The 17,367-nt window shown below is 43.4% G+C and overlaps 2 protein-coding genes across 2 annotated transcripts; one reads left to right on the top strand and one right to left on the bottom strand.

Moving 5' to 3' along the window:
* Positions 1-797: 797 nt before the first annotated feature.
* Positions 798-15,369, bottom strand: LOC119387379 (probable electron transfer flavoprotein subunit alpha, mitochondrial). The gene is made up of 9 exons (XM_037654750.2): positions 15,141-15,369; positions 14,643-14,795; positions 12,006-12,087; positions 8,085-8,167; positions 3,975-4,074; positions 3,717-3,827; positions 3,394-3,498; positions 2,615-2,766; positions 798-996 (listed from the first exon to the last, which is right to left on the bottom strand). The coding sequence occupies exons 1-9, from the start codon at positions 15,348-15,350 to the stop codon at positions 802-804; spliced, it is 1,191 nt and encodes a 396-aa protein (XP_037510678.1). The 5' UTR covers positions 15,351-15,369; the 3' UTR covers positions 798-801.
* A 623-nt stretch (positions 15,370-15,992) lies between these two features.
* LOC119387382 (uncharacterized) lies at positions 15,993-17,095 on the top strand. The gene has a single exon (XM_037654753.2). The coding sequence runs from the start codon at positions 16,172-16,174 to the stop codon at positions 16,931-16,933; it is 762 nt and encodes a 253-aa protein (XP_037510681.1). The 5' UTR covers positions 15,993-16,171; the 3' UTR covers positions 16,934-17,095.
* Positions 17,096-17,367: the final 272 nt, after the last annotated feature.

A 17,367-nucleotide genomic window follows, 5' to 3' on the forward strand; every position in this document is an offset into this window, starting at 1 on the left:
TCAGGCAGGCCAGATGGTTGTCAAGCAACAAATCCACCTTTTGATTGGAGACAATATCAAATAATTAGCCCAGCTAGACAGGTAGTAATTGTCAAACTGTTTAGCTTCCAATTTCACTTACGTTTTCCTCTACTTCATTTCCTGTTGGCCTCATCCACATGTTACATCGTGGATGCTGTCAATGTTTACTTACTGCTGCAGACTGCCGAGCAAATCTTTCTCAATAGTCTGTAGCTTCTCCGGCCTTAGCAAGGAACTACGAGGAATGTCTTGGCTGAAGCAATTAGGGACAACCACCTCTAGCCACAGAAATCAAGAAACAGTTTTTGTACGTTTCAGTTATACAACGTTTTATTTGTGCAATAGAAAACGATTTACTTTCATCAAACAACCACGTACATAAACATTTGTTTCGCAGACGGCTACGTGCACACATGCACTTTCTCTTTTTTACAACTGCTTGTAGCATACGTGGTAATTCGAACACAAAAATATGCAACGAAATGCTGAATATCACACTTATCTATTTCGCCACATGCCCACACAGTTTGGCTGCATACCTAACTGCGCAATGAGCTTCATTTCTGACGACTGGCATGTTATAAAGGAACGAGGGGACTTAAAAGGCTAAAGGAACAGTCTGCTTTCATTGCTCCATTTACCGTGCCTGGTCCCTTTCGCATCATGTGCTGCCACGACCCCACTGGCCTAGAACGAAGCTCCGACAAACTGGCCTTTCGCAATGCTGAGTTCTCGACTCGTATGTGGAAAATGTGTTTATTAGTTACGGTGTAGCCATTATCACTTGGTGACGTAGTTGTCTATCTTGCTGAGCATCTCCGGAATAGCCTTGAAGAGATCCGCTACGAGGCCGAGGTCGGCCACTTGAAAGATTGGCGCCTCGGGGTCCTTGTTGATGGCTACGATGGTCTTTGAGTCCTTCATGCCAGCAAGGTGCTGAATGGCACCAGAGATGCCCACTGCCACATAGAGCTCCTGCAATGGCCATCAAAAACAGGCTTATGAAGGCCACACTTCAAGCAAAAATGACCACAGAGCGTAACACAATTGGCTCATTTGTTATGAGGTTTAAGTTGCTGTGCTACCAATCCCTATGCTCTGCAGGAGCTCTGGCAATCAAGACAAGGTTGCTCCTTTAGTGGCCTAAACTTTATTGATGTAGTTCTGTAATGAATTCATATACAGTCGAACCCACTTACAACTATACTCAAGTGCCACGAAAATTTCATTGTTATAACCGATAATTGCTATAAACTGGTTGCATGAAAAAAAGCAAAATAAGGGGACAGCAGGCTGTAGTGAGGAAGCTATAACATCGGATGGGATGTGCCAACAAACATCAGTGATGAGGATGACAAACCTGCCGATTTTTCGGACATGCTTGAAAATTCGGACGCTTTCATGGGACCGCCACAAGCCCCATAGAGCCAATGTATGACAACTTCTGAAGTTTCGGACGCTGAAACTCTTTGAAGCCTCAACTTTATACTCAAATTGCACGTCCGAAAGTGCAGAAGCCACCGCTGCTACGCCATAGCAGATTTCAAGTCAGCTTTGCCGCAATGCCACAACGCTATGCGGTCAGTCAAGCATACCGTGAATCTGAAGGGGTGCTGGGGGATGTTGGGGTTGTGGGCTGGGGTTCAGCAGCTTGCATTTCTCGTTTTCTTCTTTCTTTTCAAGGATTTCCCGTTCCGTTACCTTTCAGCATGGACACCCAACAGCCAGAGTGCATTGTTATAACAGATAATGCGGCATGCAGGCATTGCTGTAAGCGGGTTATTTCACCATAGAAAACATAGAAAAGTTGACGGTGCAGCAGCTTCTCATTGTTATAACCAATACGTTGTTAAAACCGGTATCGTTTTAAGTGGGTTCGACTGTACATGCATGTTGGCCTGCAGATTGTTATTACTAATGGGTTACTTGCACTTTTGTATGAGAGTTTCATCAATGCCTCTCACACATGCAGCACGACACTTGAGTCAAGTATGACTAAGTGATTCAGCATGAGACAAGATGGCAGGACTAGAAGAAAGGCAAGGACAAGCACCTGTCTTCATTTCTTTTTTTTTCTAGTCTTCCCATCTTGTTTCTTGCACTCAGTCTGGAAAACCAACTAACCCAACCTGCTGCCCTTCTCAGTGAAATATGAATTTAAAGTAAAACCTGTGGTCTCTAGGCGGTGAAAATTGACATAAGCCTACTTACTGTGGCCGGTTATTGGCAAGGCAAAGATGACAAGAATGCAAAGCTTGCATGTTTTACTGATGTCATACTTCAAGCACCTTCTTGTATATTATGCAGCATAATACGAATCTGCCAGTACTGATGAAGACACTCATTACTGGCACAATGTGTACGTGTACGAACAAGCAGCTGCACAATGAAGTGCAAGGCAACAAATACATTGTGATTTCGGATCAATAGCTGTTCAGAGCCCCTTAGCAGAGTACAAAATAAACTGTTCCAGTTTCAACGCACGTGGCATTAGGCAATGCCCCTATTCATAGTAAGTACACCTGCACCTAGCCATCTTAATTATAAGAGAAAGAGAGAGGCCATTCCTCACACAAATGCTTATTCAACTCACCGGAGCGACAATCTTGCCCGTCTGCCCAACCTGCAGGTCATTTGGCACAAAACCAGCATCCACAGCAGCTCGAGATGCACCAACAGCTGCTCCAATTTTGTCAGCAAGATCATAGAGCATCTTGAAGTTATCTCCACTCTTCATGCCTCGTCCTAGGTTGGAGAACATTTGCAGTGATGTGAAAACTTGTAATTCACATCAAAATCAAGCGGATACAAAGCAAGCTGGACCTGATCATCTGCATTCATACCCGGCCTCATAGCATAGCAGGACACATAGCAGGATAAAAGGACCTTCAAAGGCTGTCGAATTCTTTGCTGTACCAACTGTACAGTACTCACGGATTGAAATAGGATAATTTAGGGCTAACTAACGCACATACTTCCGTCTCCACCGTCTTCAATTCGGGTCAGATCGGCGTAATTTGATTCGAACACGTAGATCAGAGCCAACATAACATCTAGAGACCAGATTCATTGCAACGTGACGTGGTTATCTCCACCAATTGCGAATACCACTAGTTATACTAAAACATTTTATGTCTCATTTGAATCCGTGAGTACTGTACCTCACTTCTTTCTACACATATGTATACATGTGTGTTTGAACATCTCAATTTCACCGACAAACCTTATCGCAGCTCTGTAAATAGCTACTAGTTCTCTCTCCTTGGAATCCATTCTGCTACTCAGACTGCAGGTTATTGCCACTACACGTCATAGATATGCAGTACGGCCACAGTATAACAGTAAAACTGTTTGATGTGACAAAATCATCACCTCCGGAGATGACCTTCTTGGCACTGGTCAGCTCTGGCCGTTCACTCTTGCTCAGTTCCTGCCCCTCAAAAGAAGACTTGCTGGTGTCAAACTCGGCCGTCGGTGCTGCACGACAAAACAATCAGAGTGACCATCAAAACAGAACGGTTTAGAAAGGAAATCCCCATACACAAAAAGACTGCCAAGTTACCTAAGCCATGGACTTGGCCACACGACATATTTTACTAATGACAGCATGTCTCCTATTGTGAACTACACAACAAGGTTTTCTCTTTTCTTTAACTCACAGGGTTACTTTCTCATATGCCCCAGCCCAGACTTACCGTTTTCAGGCGAGACACCAGAGCCGCCAACACCAACAGCGTCAAAACAGGTCCCTCGAACAAGTAGAACTTTCACTGGATCCTTAGCTTTGATCGTTTGAATAGCATTACCTGTGAATAAATTAGCAGTCTGAATAGCAGTACAATTTAATAGAGGTTACATTATGATGCACATAGCATGAGCAGCTCTCCAGATACACTGTGATTATAGATAGTGATTTCACACAGCAAACTTTCAATAAGCACTGAAGACCTTGCCTGCATAGATGGAACGAACAAAGGTGTCGGGGGACTTGATGTCGAGCACATCGGAAACAGGAGACACATCGAGTTTGGAGGCTACCCTGGGCAGAAGACCCTGAAATCGAATTTTTGCATTAGAAGTAGCCCAGCTACTATGCAGTTCAAAACTTTAGAGCATGATGAAAACAGACACTAAATCACATCTGAAGAACACAATTTTTCTCTTTGGATGCTCTTTGAGAGGGTCATTTAGCACCCCTCAATAGGCTTACACTGACTGTGAATTAGCATTGCATTGCATACTGCAATGATGATTCTGTTTCTAGACGCTGTGACAGGCCCGTAGCCAGGAATTTTTTTCGGGGGGGGGGGGGGGCACTTGCTGAAACCTAGGCTTGTGCGAATATTCGAAAACTACGAATATTACAGTATTCGAATTCGCTTCGAAACGAATTTAAATTCTAGGAAATTTCGAAGTATTCGAAATGAACGAATAGACATATACGACAAACCGCATGTAACCCCCTGTAAAGGTGGTTTCACTGCAGTGGAGGTGTGCTGTACCGTGAATACACATTTCCAGAAGAAATCCGCACTGCCGCGAAGCCCCACTTCAAGGTTAAATGAACATACAGTAAAACCTTGTTAATTCAAAGTCACTGGGACTGTGAAAAATCTAATTAAGCGGGTTTTCGAATTAACCAAACATACAAAAAGCGGGATGCAAGGAACTTTGAATTACTGGAGGTAATCAGAGGTGGTCGTTTGCTGTGCCTGCTAGTTAGCGGCTACAAGGGTTATGTTTTCCAGCAATACCTGGCCCCAATTTTTCCATTAAACCGGGGAAACGGTTGGCCTCGCTGCTGCCAGCGCAAGAAAAAAAAAAGGGAAAAAAAAAACGGTCTCGGTGGTCAACTGCTTTGCTGCAACGTGCTTTGCTGCAACACAGTGGTGACACGCGGGCATGTCACCTGCGCCTCGCAGCGTCAAGGAGTCATGATGCGACCATTCGCCCATTCTTTCTGGTAAAATAAAGAATTTAATAATAACTAGTGTGACGGAATTTGCGATGTGTTCTGGGTGGAAAAGATGATCATTGAAGTTTTCGAACTGAGTTTCCGAAGTAGGCGTTGCGGGCAAGTACTCCGCCAGTAGTGCAAGTGCGCAAATTGCCGGAACAACCGCCAATCGGAGGTTCGCATACATCGTGAATTCCGTCAGACCGCCCTTTATTAATTTCTCTATTTTCCCAGAAAGAATGGGTAAATCATGACGCACTGACGTTGAGAGAAGCATGCGTCATGCTGCCCACGTGTCACCGCTGTGTTGCAGTGAAGCACGTCCTCTTTTCCGCTGGCGCACATTTCGGTTGACCACGAGACAGTCTTTTGTTTTGTTTTTTTCTTACGCTGGCAGCAGCGAGGCTGGGATGCTTCACTTGTCACTCATTAGTATCGCTACATTGCATTGCCTTGTAGCTCCTAAAGGCCATCGTTTCTGCGGATTTGCGGCTAAATCGGGATCGGGAATTGGCACCATGGCACCCAATGTTTTGGAATTAACCGGGCTGGTACTCACTGCCGCTTCAAATTATCCACTTAAATTTACATTGCAAAATATGGGGCCGCAGAAATCCTTCTAGTTATGCCGGATTTCGAAATAACAGTTCGAATTAATGAGGTTTTACTGTATTACCCTCACATCGAGTCATCATTTTTCTAAGTTTAAAAGCTTGTTATACCGGCTTATATGCTCTAAGTATAGTAAATTTTAAAACGCAACATATTTTACAGGTTATCACTTGCATTCTACCGAAAGTCAAATCCTGCTTCTATTCAAAGTTGCTTCCACTTCCCTTTGAACCAAAAAGAATGACATGCATATGCCTTGTTTCAACTTTAAAAATATTGCGCTGGTTAGCTGGGTCATGACAAATATGCTCATTTTCCTTTATAATATGTGATATAAACTATTCGAATTCATTTCGAATTCGCTTCGGACCTAAAATTTACTATTCGCACAAGCCTACTGATAACCATGGGCGTCGGTGGGGGGGTTGGGCACTTGCCCCCCTCAAGCTACACCAGCACTTGCCCCCAGCCAATGACACCCTTTCCCCAATCGCGATGCAACACGGGTTTGCACCCCCCCAAGACAAAATCCTGCCGACGCCCATGCTGAAAACCTTGACTTTTTTTAGAAAAACACCTATTTTTATTATTTATTATTGGTAAAAACACCTAGTTTACCAAAATATGGGGGGGGGGGCCTGCTCTGTGAGCTATATTTTATGCTGGTTTTGCATACAATTTTCACACAGCTTAGTAGCTTTACGTCATCCTAGCAATGTTTTGCAGGATTTCCCGTGCACATTAATTTGTAACATACTCTTGACACAGCATCCTCGTGAAGTACCAGATGAGACCAGTTTACAGAAACAAAACTTGTAAACCGGCAACTTCAGAGTAAGTTGCACTGCGAGGGACATCTGTAATTCTGAATTTTCTTCACCAAGCAGGCAACATAGAACACATTTTTCCGTCTCTTCCCTACACCACGCACAAAAAGGTACATCTCTAAAGTCGAAGTCATATTACAAATATGTATGTATTATACCGGTGTCACTTCTGATCATGATCAGGGCTGATTCGGATACACTTGATCCAATTCAGCTGCTTCTTCACAGTCACTTTTAATCGCAATCAGGCCAGATCAGAATCAATACAATCACAATTTGTGCATTGTAATTTGGCTGATGTCAGCACCGAACTCGATCTCTATTAGTTTTGACCGTGTAGCAGCAATCATTGTCCGGATTAGCCCTCATCACTATTGAAAGTGCCCATGTGACACTGGTAATAAGTAGGGGTGTGCGAATATTCGAAATTTCGAATATTTTTCGAATAGTGTTTGCTATTCGATTCGATTCGCACTGGAATATTACTATTCGAACTATTCGAACTTCCCAAAAACAAATACAGTCAACGTCTGATTGAAAGTGACCCCTTCAGATTTTCAATAAGCTTCACCTCATTACACTCTCGTATTGCGGCAAAGCTGCCTTTCAAGCTCCGTTACGGTCGAACTTTGCCAATACACAGTCAACGTCCGATTAAAAGTGGTCCCTAGATTTGCGATATGCTTCACTTCAACACACCGGTATTGCGGCAAAGCTGCCTTTCAAGCTCCGTTACGGTCGAACTTTGCCGAGAGACAGTCAACGTCCGATTGGAAGTGGTCCCTAGATTTTCAATATGCTTCACCTCATCACACCCCGGCATTGCGGCAAAGCTGCCTTTCAAGCTCTGCTACGGTGGCAAATCTATTAACTCAAGAAAACGCTGGTTCCAACATGGAGATGAAAGATGTGGCAGAGGCGGGGGCTCAATTAATGCTGTTTTGGACCTGAAATTTGGGCAGGAAGTCCGAAAAATCGGACGCCAAAGATTTTTAGCATCCAAACTTTCAGATGTTCTTATATATCAACATCTACGAGGCAGATTTGGAACCCCGCACTTGAAGGGAGCACACCCTTGTCCACCACATCAGTTGGGCTTCCACAGAAGTTGAAAGAGGAGGAGAGGCTGAGGAAATGGCATCTTTGCCTATCACGTGTAAAGTGTTGTCGGCAACACTTTGGTTGCACCAAATCATGTACATAAATACAATTTGGTCTCTACATTGCCTCATTGTTGATAAGACAACTATGAAACACCACCCCGTGCCAGCGATTCATCAACCTAGCAAAAAGAAACACTTTCATGTTGCTATCTCATGAGAACATACTTAGGGATTCTCTGCAACTTTTGTATGTAATTTCACTTCGAAGTATTCGAAAAATGTTTGAGAAATATTCGAAAATTATTCGAAAATTATTCGATTCGCACTCAATCTTTATTATTCGAATTCGCTTCGCACCCAAAATTTTGCTATTCGCACAGCTCTAGTAATAAGCCATCAGATAAATCAGGCCAATGCTGGTACTCACAATTCTGGTGCTGGTTAAAGTGCCATTGCTGTGATGTAAATGAATACTAGCGCTACATTTCTACCTCGCATGTAAACTCTGTGAACTCGGTAGTACAATTCCAATGCAATGAAGAATATGAAAGAGAAAAAACTTGCTTTTGAAAATGCCGTCGATGCACCGATCAAGTGGGTAAAGTTGAACTGTTTGCATGTGGCCAGCACTACAGGTGTGAGACGTTCTGCAAAGATCACAGGCCCATATAAGCAGCGTGCCACACCACTACAACGACGCACTGGCGAGATTTAGACTTTTACATTTCCAAAGATATTACATGTGACAGAATACAAAGACAGTCTTTGTTTCCATACACTAACAGATTTTGAACTAAGCAAAAGGCGTTTACCACATGCTGAAATGCAACTACCTTTATGAATGTTGTGAGAGTTGCAATAGTGAACAAATGGCCTTTGCAACATGCATACACATGGGCTGCTATTAAGCATTTGAAAAAAGAGAGAACAGAAAATGTATGTAATAATAACAGTTAAAACAGTTTTTGTACCACCTCATAAAGCTTTAAAGGCCAACTGCAACGAAATATCATTTTGCATAAAATAACTGTGAGCAATTTGTACAAACCACGGAACCAATCTTGGCAAGAGGGCACAGTTGGAATTGCTATATAGTATTTATTTTTAGCAGCCTTTAAATAGTACTTAAGCAGACGATGTGTGCACACGGTAATTGTTGCAATGATATATATTCAGGCTTGCCACCTCCAAGATGTTTCAATGCCTACTTACGCTGGAGGCAACGTTATAGATTATTTCAGTTGGCAAAGAGCGCGGCTTTCCAGTGGCGCAGAGCGGCTCGCCGCGATCGCCAACCAGGCGGGGGCGCTGCGGTCGCGTTAGGATTAAAGGGACTTTAGTTAGGATTGGTCTCGGCGCGTCGTCTGCTACTGCTCTACTGATTGAAAGGGATCGACAAGCTACTACCACAACGATTAACTCGATGTGGTAGTCGCTCTCATTTCACTTGGCTTGAGTAAAACACGCGTTTTATTTGTATCTGAGCATTATAACAAGAAACAAGCAGCATGTAAGACAGGACATGAAAAGTTAAAGATAAGGCAGCACTGCACAGTGCGCTTAACTTCATTCCGTTTCCCGTTGTAACCGGCATTAATTTCTCGCCAGAATATGCGCAAATCATCTTAGGCTCCCGTAATGCTCAATCATATTCCAAAATCACCTGAATACGTATTACGTCTGCTGTTGAAAAGCCTATACCAAATCAAAAACCAGCAAGAAAGCCAGAAAAACAAGTCTTGTCATTTTCATCCGATTTCGTGAAACAGAATGCAACAGGTACATTATTTGCAGTGACATATTCACGGGTGTGTGCGAGTATTCGAAAATTTCGATATTCAAATGGAACAGTGCCTTCTTCGATTCTATCATCGAATCGAATAGCTGTCATTTGTAAGCCCGAATATTTTATGAATATTTCAAAATGTAAGCTGCAATGAAGTAAGGCCAAAATTGGCGCAAAAGTACGATAACTGTCATCCTGATAACTGTCATTCCAGTGCCTTCCTCCCGCCATACGCCTACAAATGCTGTGTACCTATAGCATGCGCCCATTCTAATACGTATTGACCTTCTTTTACAGCAAAGCTGTATAGGAGTATGGGCGAAACCTGAATTTTCAACATGAATTTTCGGCAGTGTATATACTTTCATGTATTTATGTACCCACTCACACGGGCCGTGAAGGGCCTACTGTATACTTAAAAAAAAATGGAATGCCCTTCTATATGCCATCGTCCTAACCGACCTTTCTTTCTGGTATTGCTTCTCATGTAATGTCTAGTTTTGAGACCTTTGAGCAAAATAAATAAATAAATAAATTTTCACCTCATTGGCTCAATAAAATTTCCTGAAACTTGCCGAGCTACTAAGGTAGCTGACTGGGCTAGTTGGATATTCATACCGATAATAAACATACCGACAAAATTAATGAATGAATGAAGATATGAATACGAGGACGTGAACATCAATTTACATTTGTTCTAATTAAGACCGGCTGTTTCATAAATTCATGGCTTATTTAAAAAGTATACCTTGTTAAATTCTATTCGCTTCTGTCACTATTCCATTCGGCCTCAAAAATCACTATTCACACACCCCGCAACCGCTACGTCGGTTCAAGCTCGTTACGATGACGGAACTGTACGGGAAGCCTTCACATTAGCTTTAATTTCTTTTTTGCGGATGCGACCTTTTCTGAAGACCTTAGGCTTTTGCAAGCATCTTTGGCAGCAAAATGCTCTGCAGCAATGGTGGTCCGCCTCGGTGGTGCAGTGGTAATTATGGTGCTCGACGGCTGACCCGAAAGTCGCGGGTTCAATCCTAGACGCTGCGATCGCATTTCGATGGATGTGCTAGAGGACCGTGTGACGTGCGAAGCCACTGCACGTTAAACACCTGATGGCCTAAATTTCCGGAGGAAATACAACGACGTGCTTCATTATCATATCGATCGTAGTTTTGGCACGTAAATACCCCAGATATTATTGCACCAGTGGTGTCCTTGTGAACGGGACAACCGACACTTATTTTGTCCCATCACAGTCCCGAAGTGCGCCAAGAAGTGTTCAAAAAGTGTCGAAACAGACCCAGTTCCTTTGCAGCTGAACTGAAAACAACTTGGTTTCAATGCCTCTAAACATATAAAAAGCTCCCATGAAGAAATGTCGCGGTACGGGACTTGCCGGAGCCGAAGCGTACCCCGAACAACACGGCGCGCTGCACCTCGGCATGTCGAGAATCGGCGCTTACACTTCGCGGTATCTACTCAAATACGTACGCACGATCACAGCAAAGAGCTCATGCCTTGGTGGAACAGAATATTTGAGTGATTAAAGCGCGAGCACCAACAACGCAGCAAAAGCACGCGGCTGAAGCAAGCGTCGCCCTTCGCACTGCATCTCAACCGATCTCAACGCTACGCCAGCGCCACCTCTCGCGACGGCGACAAAACCTGGCCGCCTCTCGAAGCTAGTTTGCAAACTGAAATAATCTAAAAACGTTGGCTGGAGGTCATGCCAAAAAACACACATGCTCTAGGTCGTGCATTGTCATGCATCACTTCAGGAGAACAGCAAAAATTGCAGCATTTTTTTTTTCTCAGTATCGGTATAAGAAACGGATTTACATTGTACGCTCCATCTTGCTCCTCAAGAAACCAAACTGCTTACCTACAAAGCTATCATTCGTCCCATCCTCGAATATGGTTGCGTGGTGTGGAACCCACATAAGAAATGTGACATTAAAAAACTAGAATCCATTCAAAAAAGAGCTGTGCGCTTTGTATGCAAAAGATATGACAGGGATTTTTCTCCGTCGAATTTTCTTCCTCAACTAGGTCTCACTACACTTGTGAGGCGTCGCCACGTTGAATGCCTGAAATTTCTTTACAATCTAATCAATTCTCCCCGCCTTGACACTCTAGACAGTTATCTTAAGTTCTCCAGACCTTTATCTACGCGGAGCGACCACACCCTTAACATTACAACTTTTTTCACCCGCACTGACATGTTCAAATATAGCTTTTTTCCTGCAACTATAGAAGCCTGGAATTTGTTGCCCGGAAGTGCGTGTTGCTTACCACTCAAAGAATTTCTGGAAGCATGTTCATGAATGTTGATTTGCTGTTATTGTTTTGTTTTCTTTTCCCACACCTGCAATAGCCTCATTGAGGCTGCAGTATGTAAAAATAAATAAATAAATAAATAAATAAATAAATAAAAATATATTTCAGAACAAATTTTAACTCTTTCACCTGTATTTTAAAACGTAAAATATTGCGCGGTGCTCTGCTGTATCTAAACTATTGCAAAGTAGGCTTTTTATGCAGTCTAAGATTTCACTGCAGTTGGTCTTTAAACCACTTCCACAGAAAAGAAAAAAATGGTACGGGAAGGATGTGCAAGACAAAAAAAAAATTTTTTTATGAACATTTAACAGCCCGCTTTGGACTGCCAAGTGCCAAGAGAGGAATTAGTTGCTGACCTGGTAAAAGGCCGTCAAAGGCGGCGTTATCGGCCAAGAGGAGTTTCTGAAGCCCTTCAGCTTTCCCAACTTGAGCTGCAACCTGCATTGTAGTGCAAGTCAAAGAGCAAAGAACACGCTTCCAATTTGTTGGAGACAACAGCAGACTGAGCTGTGACAGATTTCAGAGTTGTCACCGCCTGCTTAAAATTTTAAACAGCCAAATTCATCAAAGAAATCAATAGACTGGCCACATAGTTTAGTGTGAAAGCTCTGTGCACAAATGCTTCAAGGCAGCTGCCTAATTGACAAAAAAGAAAAAAAACTTTCATCTGTTCCTTGAGACTCTATTGTTTGTGTTTCACAGGTCACCTTGTAATTCCACATATGCGAGTTATACAAAGTCATATTTCGTATGCCTGTGCTTCTGTGATGCAAACATTCTTTTTTGTACTGCAGAGGACACCACCAGATGAGTATAAAGGAGTACTGCAGTGTAGAAAGCACACCAACTCCTATATCAATCGCTATGATGCACAGGTGTCTTGCAAAATTAATAAGATGGACTACCATGCAAAGTTCTTTTCTTTTTTCTTTCACATCAAAGCACTACCAGCTTTTTCACTGCAGCTGCAGTGTGCCTACTAGAAACACCAAGTTTGTGTACCTTCAATCAAATTTAATGTGACCTTCTGTGTGTGTATTTGTGCATGCGAATGCTTCTTCCTTTGAGAGTGCAGAGAGGCCATGGGTTTGAGTTGGGTGGCGCTGGTGCAACAAATGAGGGATGTATATTGGTGACAATCCCGACTGGCACTGCACCAAGCTTTATATCTGTAGGCTTTGCCACTTGTGTTTCTATACGCCATTCTTTGCTCAGTAGTCCCTACACTAGCTCTCTCGATTACAGACAGCAGGTGGGGAGCTTGCGTTAGGAACTCTTTTGTCATTGAAGCCGTATGTTCAATTTATGATTTTTTTTCCCGCCTTTCTTTTGTGCGTAAACTAGCCAATGATGGTGCCCGAGATATTTTTTTATTCAATACACTTCAGGCCAAGGTTACTGGCCATAGCAGGAGGGAAATAGTAAACACACAAACGTTAACATCAGCACGTGGGATAAGAATTCACAGATTCATAAGTGAGCTACTAATCAGTGCATGAAGAAATACAACAAAACAGGACACACATGGCACTAACCATGCTGGCCAGTTTTTAATACACTTTACACAACACACGTGTATCACTATTGAGCATACAGACAGAGCACAGCAGCAAACGCATCAATAATACCAAACATTTAATGACAGGTATTGTTTGAGACCTTGCTGTAAATCGACTGCATGAATGGTGAGCTCTGGAAGATTGTTCAGGTCTGATATTGTTCTTGAAAAGAAACTATTCCGCAAAGCAACTGTTCAAGCAAAGACTGGTTTTAATGCGTGGCTCGGAGTGTGATGTGTTTTTCTACATATTGATTGCTTTGGCAAGGACACTGTCATTATGTCAATCTTCTTGAAAGGAAAGTTGTACAGGAGGGACAAGCAGGCTATCAATCTACGAGTCTGAATGGGCATTATCTGCTTATTTGCTATCAGCACCGAGATATCCTCATGCCGCCAGTACTTTCTCCGAGATACCGGAAATGAAGGGCAGCAGGCTGTAATCGGCCTTGGCCTACCTTAGTTTGTAACGCTCTGAATTCCTAATGTCTTCTCATTTTATTTTCACTTTATTGGACAAATAATTATAATAAATTTACGGAAATTCACTTCTGCTAAAATATGGGAGATTAACAAAAACTACTAGCAAAAAATAATGGTGAAAGGGGTAGTGTTCCATATAAGTGGCAAGAAAAGCACAGCTGCAGCATAGAGGCACTGATTCTTAGACAACAAACACTATTCAGATAAATTCTGCTCAATAATTTCTGGTCATACAATAGTAATGCCTCACCTTTATGCAGCCTGTGAATTTGCCATCTGATTTTAGGCTAAGCACCCTGCAATTTGCCCTGTTCCACCATCTTTCTAAAACGTTCATTATTTCGATTGCCACCGTACACTGGATAGCTGAAGGTCCTGTTCCTAAGTTGAGCTAGCATATAGCTGTTGATGGCATCACATGCATGTGTGTGTGTGTGTGTCTGTGTGTGTGTATATATATATATATATATATATATATATATATATATATATATATATTTTTTTTTTTTTTTTTTTTTTTTTTTCAAAGCACTCTTCATTATAGTTATACACCACTCTGTTTAGAAACTAAGAAAATAAAGTATTGGTGATTCAATGTTTGGTGCTAGTTTTCCTCGAATATTCGCATTCGATTACAATATTTAATTATTCAAACACCATTACTAAGAATCCAGTGATACACCTTTGGATAACATGAAACACAAAACTTTCGCCTTTATTAAATGAGAAACACCTAGAAGTATACAGCTGAGAAGTGATAATACGTGTCAACGTATCATCTTAAGTTTGATGTAACCTGCGCTGCAGCCTTCTCGTATACCACGTATCGCATGTATTGTCAAGGTCCTTTGACAAGAGCATAGGATCCTGAAGCTCGTTTTCATTCTTTACACAAATGATCGCGGAAACACGAATGTTTCAAACCGTAAGTCAACAGTGAACACATACGTACACCAGACACATCCTTTCCAATGACGAGGCACGCGACCTCACCGCCGATCTTTTTGGCCGCGGCTATGGCATTCAATGTCGACGGCAGCATCTGGCCCCCGCTGTGGTCAGCAATGACGAGCGTGCTGTTGTGACGGCACGCTGTAGAGAAGGCCTGCGGCGAGAGTTTACGGACGTACGTTTTAGCTAGCATCTCGTAAAGGAAAGAGCGCACATGAATAATCGAACATCTTCAGAGCGCTGACGAAAGTCACACAACGCGAATTCGGGAAATCTGAAATCTACCGTTTCGCCCAGTGCTGTTTAGCACACACAAAGTCATGGTAAGAACGACCCAGCGCCTGCATGGCTCGGCACAGATCATTAGCGAACACTAAACTAGTTTTCCTCACGTGCGTTTTTCTTGCCCACAGCGCTTATCTACGCGTACGCTATCCTCTCCTTGCGGAAAGCTTGTCGACCTCCAATAAATCCGGGATAGACGTTTCCGGGTTATTACCTGAAGGAGGCCTGCTCTGTGGATGTGCCTGAGCGACAGCATCGTCCTTCTTGTGCAGTCCTGTGTAAATAGTTTGCAGTCACGCCCTGCGAAGGTTTTCAGAGATGAAACTACGCCGCTGCCAGCAAGCAGCGTGCCAGCGCGCCTGAGTGTATGGGCAATGGGCGAAGGTAGGATCAAGCTGGCCTCTTTGCATCTATGACAGCCCATCGACGATGACACTCAGGAGATTGACATTGACGGCCGCTAGGTGTGCTGCCTTTCATACTGCATTTTAGTTTTTTTTTTTTTTTAATTCAGCACCGTAGCAACCAAGTAGCAACCGTAGCACCAGTCGGTAGCGTCAATATTTGGCGGTACCCCCTCTTTTTTTTGTGCTATTGTACACTGCATGCTTGAAAGATCTTGGCCCATGTGTTGCTGAGAATAGGTAATGTCAACAATGCGCAGAATCGCGCTGCAACCACTGCAACCAAACTGCAGCCACCGTTTTTAGTATGGTTTTTAGAATGGGTTGACTACAACCCCAGAACAACTGTTACAACTCCTACAACCCAGAAAAACGGAAGCAAAAACAAAGCTTAAGCTGCTGAGAAGACTTTGTTTTCATGTTGCTTCTCCAACACACTGTGCATTGGCATTCGCGGGATTTGCTTGCGAAGTGTCTTGAACTAAGCTTGCGCTCTCGCAACGTGCGATTCCTTTCATCGTGCCTGAATTACTGATAGAACGTCACTGGTCCTGATAAAACTTGCATATATTTCCCAGAGTTCTTTTGTTGGCGGCCCTGTCGGGGCGGCGCGCATGGCTAGCCGGCTGCAAGCCGCAGCTCGAGTCGGTTTCGTTGGTTTCGTAGCGGTGCATTTGACGTGGCTCGTGTTGCGACGGAACACGAAACTGCAATCTCGCTCGAGTGCAGTCTATGCGCTGTTTACTGTGTGCGGTGCCTGGCTTCCTTCCTCTACACGTAGTGGAGCACTCTATTATAACATTGAGTTAACAAGAGCATCAACCCATCAACTTCTAAAAGGATGGGCAAGCTGCCGGGAACAATATTCCTCTTTGACGTGGACGGAACCTTGACTAAGAGCAGGCAAGTTATCACCAACGAAATGTACGGGTTTCTCCAAACACTGAAGCAAGAAGTTGCCGTCGCTCTGGTCGGTGGTTCGGACCTAGCGAAGATAGAAGAGCAAATGGGGGGTCCACATGCCATATCCGAATTTGAATACGTGTTTTCGGAGAACGGCTTGGTCACACACAAGAACGGTAAACTGATCGGAAAGCAGAGCATGCTCAACTTCATGGGGGAAGATAAGCTGCAGAAGGTGATCAACTTCTGCCTACGCTACGTGGCCGACTTGACTTTGCCCCAGAAGCGCGGAACTTTCGTCGAGTTTCGCACGGGAATGCTCAACGTGTCGCCTATCGGGCGCAATTGCAGTCTCAGCGAACGAAACGCCTTCGAAGCGTACGACAAGGAGCACGGCGTCAGGACGAAATTCGTGAAGGCCCTGCTTGACAACTTTGCCGACTACAACCTAAAGTGCTCCATTGGAGGACAGATCAGCTTCGACGTTTTCCCGCACGGCTGGGACAAGACCTACTGCCTCGACCAGCTTGTTCGAGACGGCTACAAGACCATACACTTTTTTGGGGACAAAACCACTGAGGGTGGCAACGATTATGAAATTTACGAAGACCCCAGGACCGTGGGACACTCGGTGAAATCTCCAGAGGACACCATGGTTCAAGTAGAGAAAACACTGTCATGTGCGAAGAAGTCTGCCTAGGCGTTCAGCGCGACGTGTGTGAAAATGAAAAAGAAGGAAAAGAAAATATTTTTTCTTTATGCCGACTTCATTCGATTCCATTTTAAATGAAGTCTATGTTGCCCAAACTGATCGCAGTTTTTTCTTAATAATAAATTTTGTTTTTTATTTAGTGTGCAGTGACACAGTGTGTTTTGTTGTCTGCTGAATGCATGCGCGCATAGAGTTTTCTAATTATTAGGAAACTCTATGCATGAACTCACGGCTCTGACAGTTGGATTCGCGTGCAACGCGCCCGATGTGATCTTGATGTTTAAAATGTATAAAAGTGAAAGAGAGTACGCAGCGTAAATTGCTATAAGAAAGCAAACGCCAAACACTTTGATATAGCATGGAACTGTGCTTCGTATTCAGAAACGAGGTATTTGATCAACTGTTGTCGCTTCAACCTCGGC

Source organism: Rhipicephalus sanguineus, chromosome 3 (genome assembly GCF_013339695.2).
Source record: "Rhipicephalus sanguineus isolate Rsan-2018 chromosome 3, BIME_Rsan_1.4, whole genome shotgun sequence".
Lineage (NCBI taxonomy): Eukaryota > Metazoa > Arthropoda > Arachnida > Ixodida > Ixodidae > Rhipicephalus > Rhipicephalus sanguineus.

Bases quoted from the DNA above. Each gene is read 5' to 3' on its own strand.
- LOC119387379 (XM_037654750.2), bottom strand. From the start codon at position 15,350: ATGGGCTGTCATAGATGCAAAGAGGCCAGCTTGATCCTACCTTCGCCC. The intron at 8,168-12,005 runs GTCAGCAACTAA...TGATCTTTGCAG, and splicing joins CTTTGACGGCCTTTTACCAG to AACGTCTCACACCTGTAGTG. The intron at 997-2,614 runs GTGAGTTGAATA...TGGCCATTGCAG, and splicing joins CGGGCAAGATTGTCGCTCCG to GAGCTCTATGTGGCAGTGGG.
- LOC119387382 (XM_037654753.2), top strand. From the start codon at position 16,172: ATGGGCAAGCTGCCGGGAACAATATTCCTCTTTGACGTGGACGGAACC.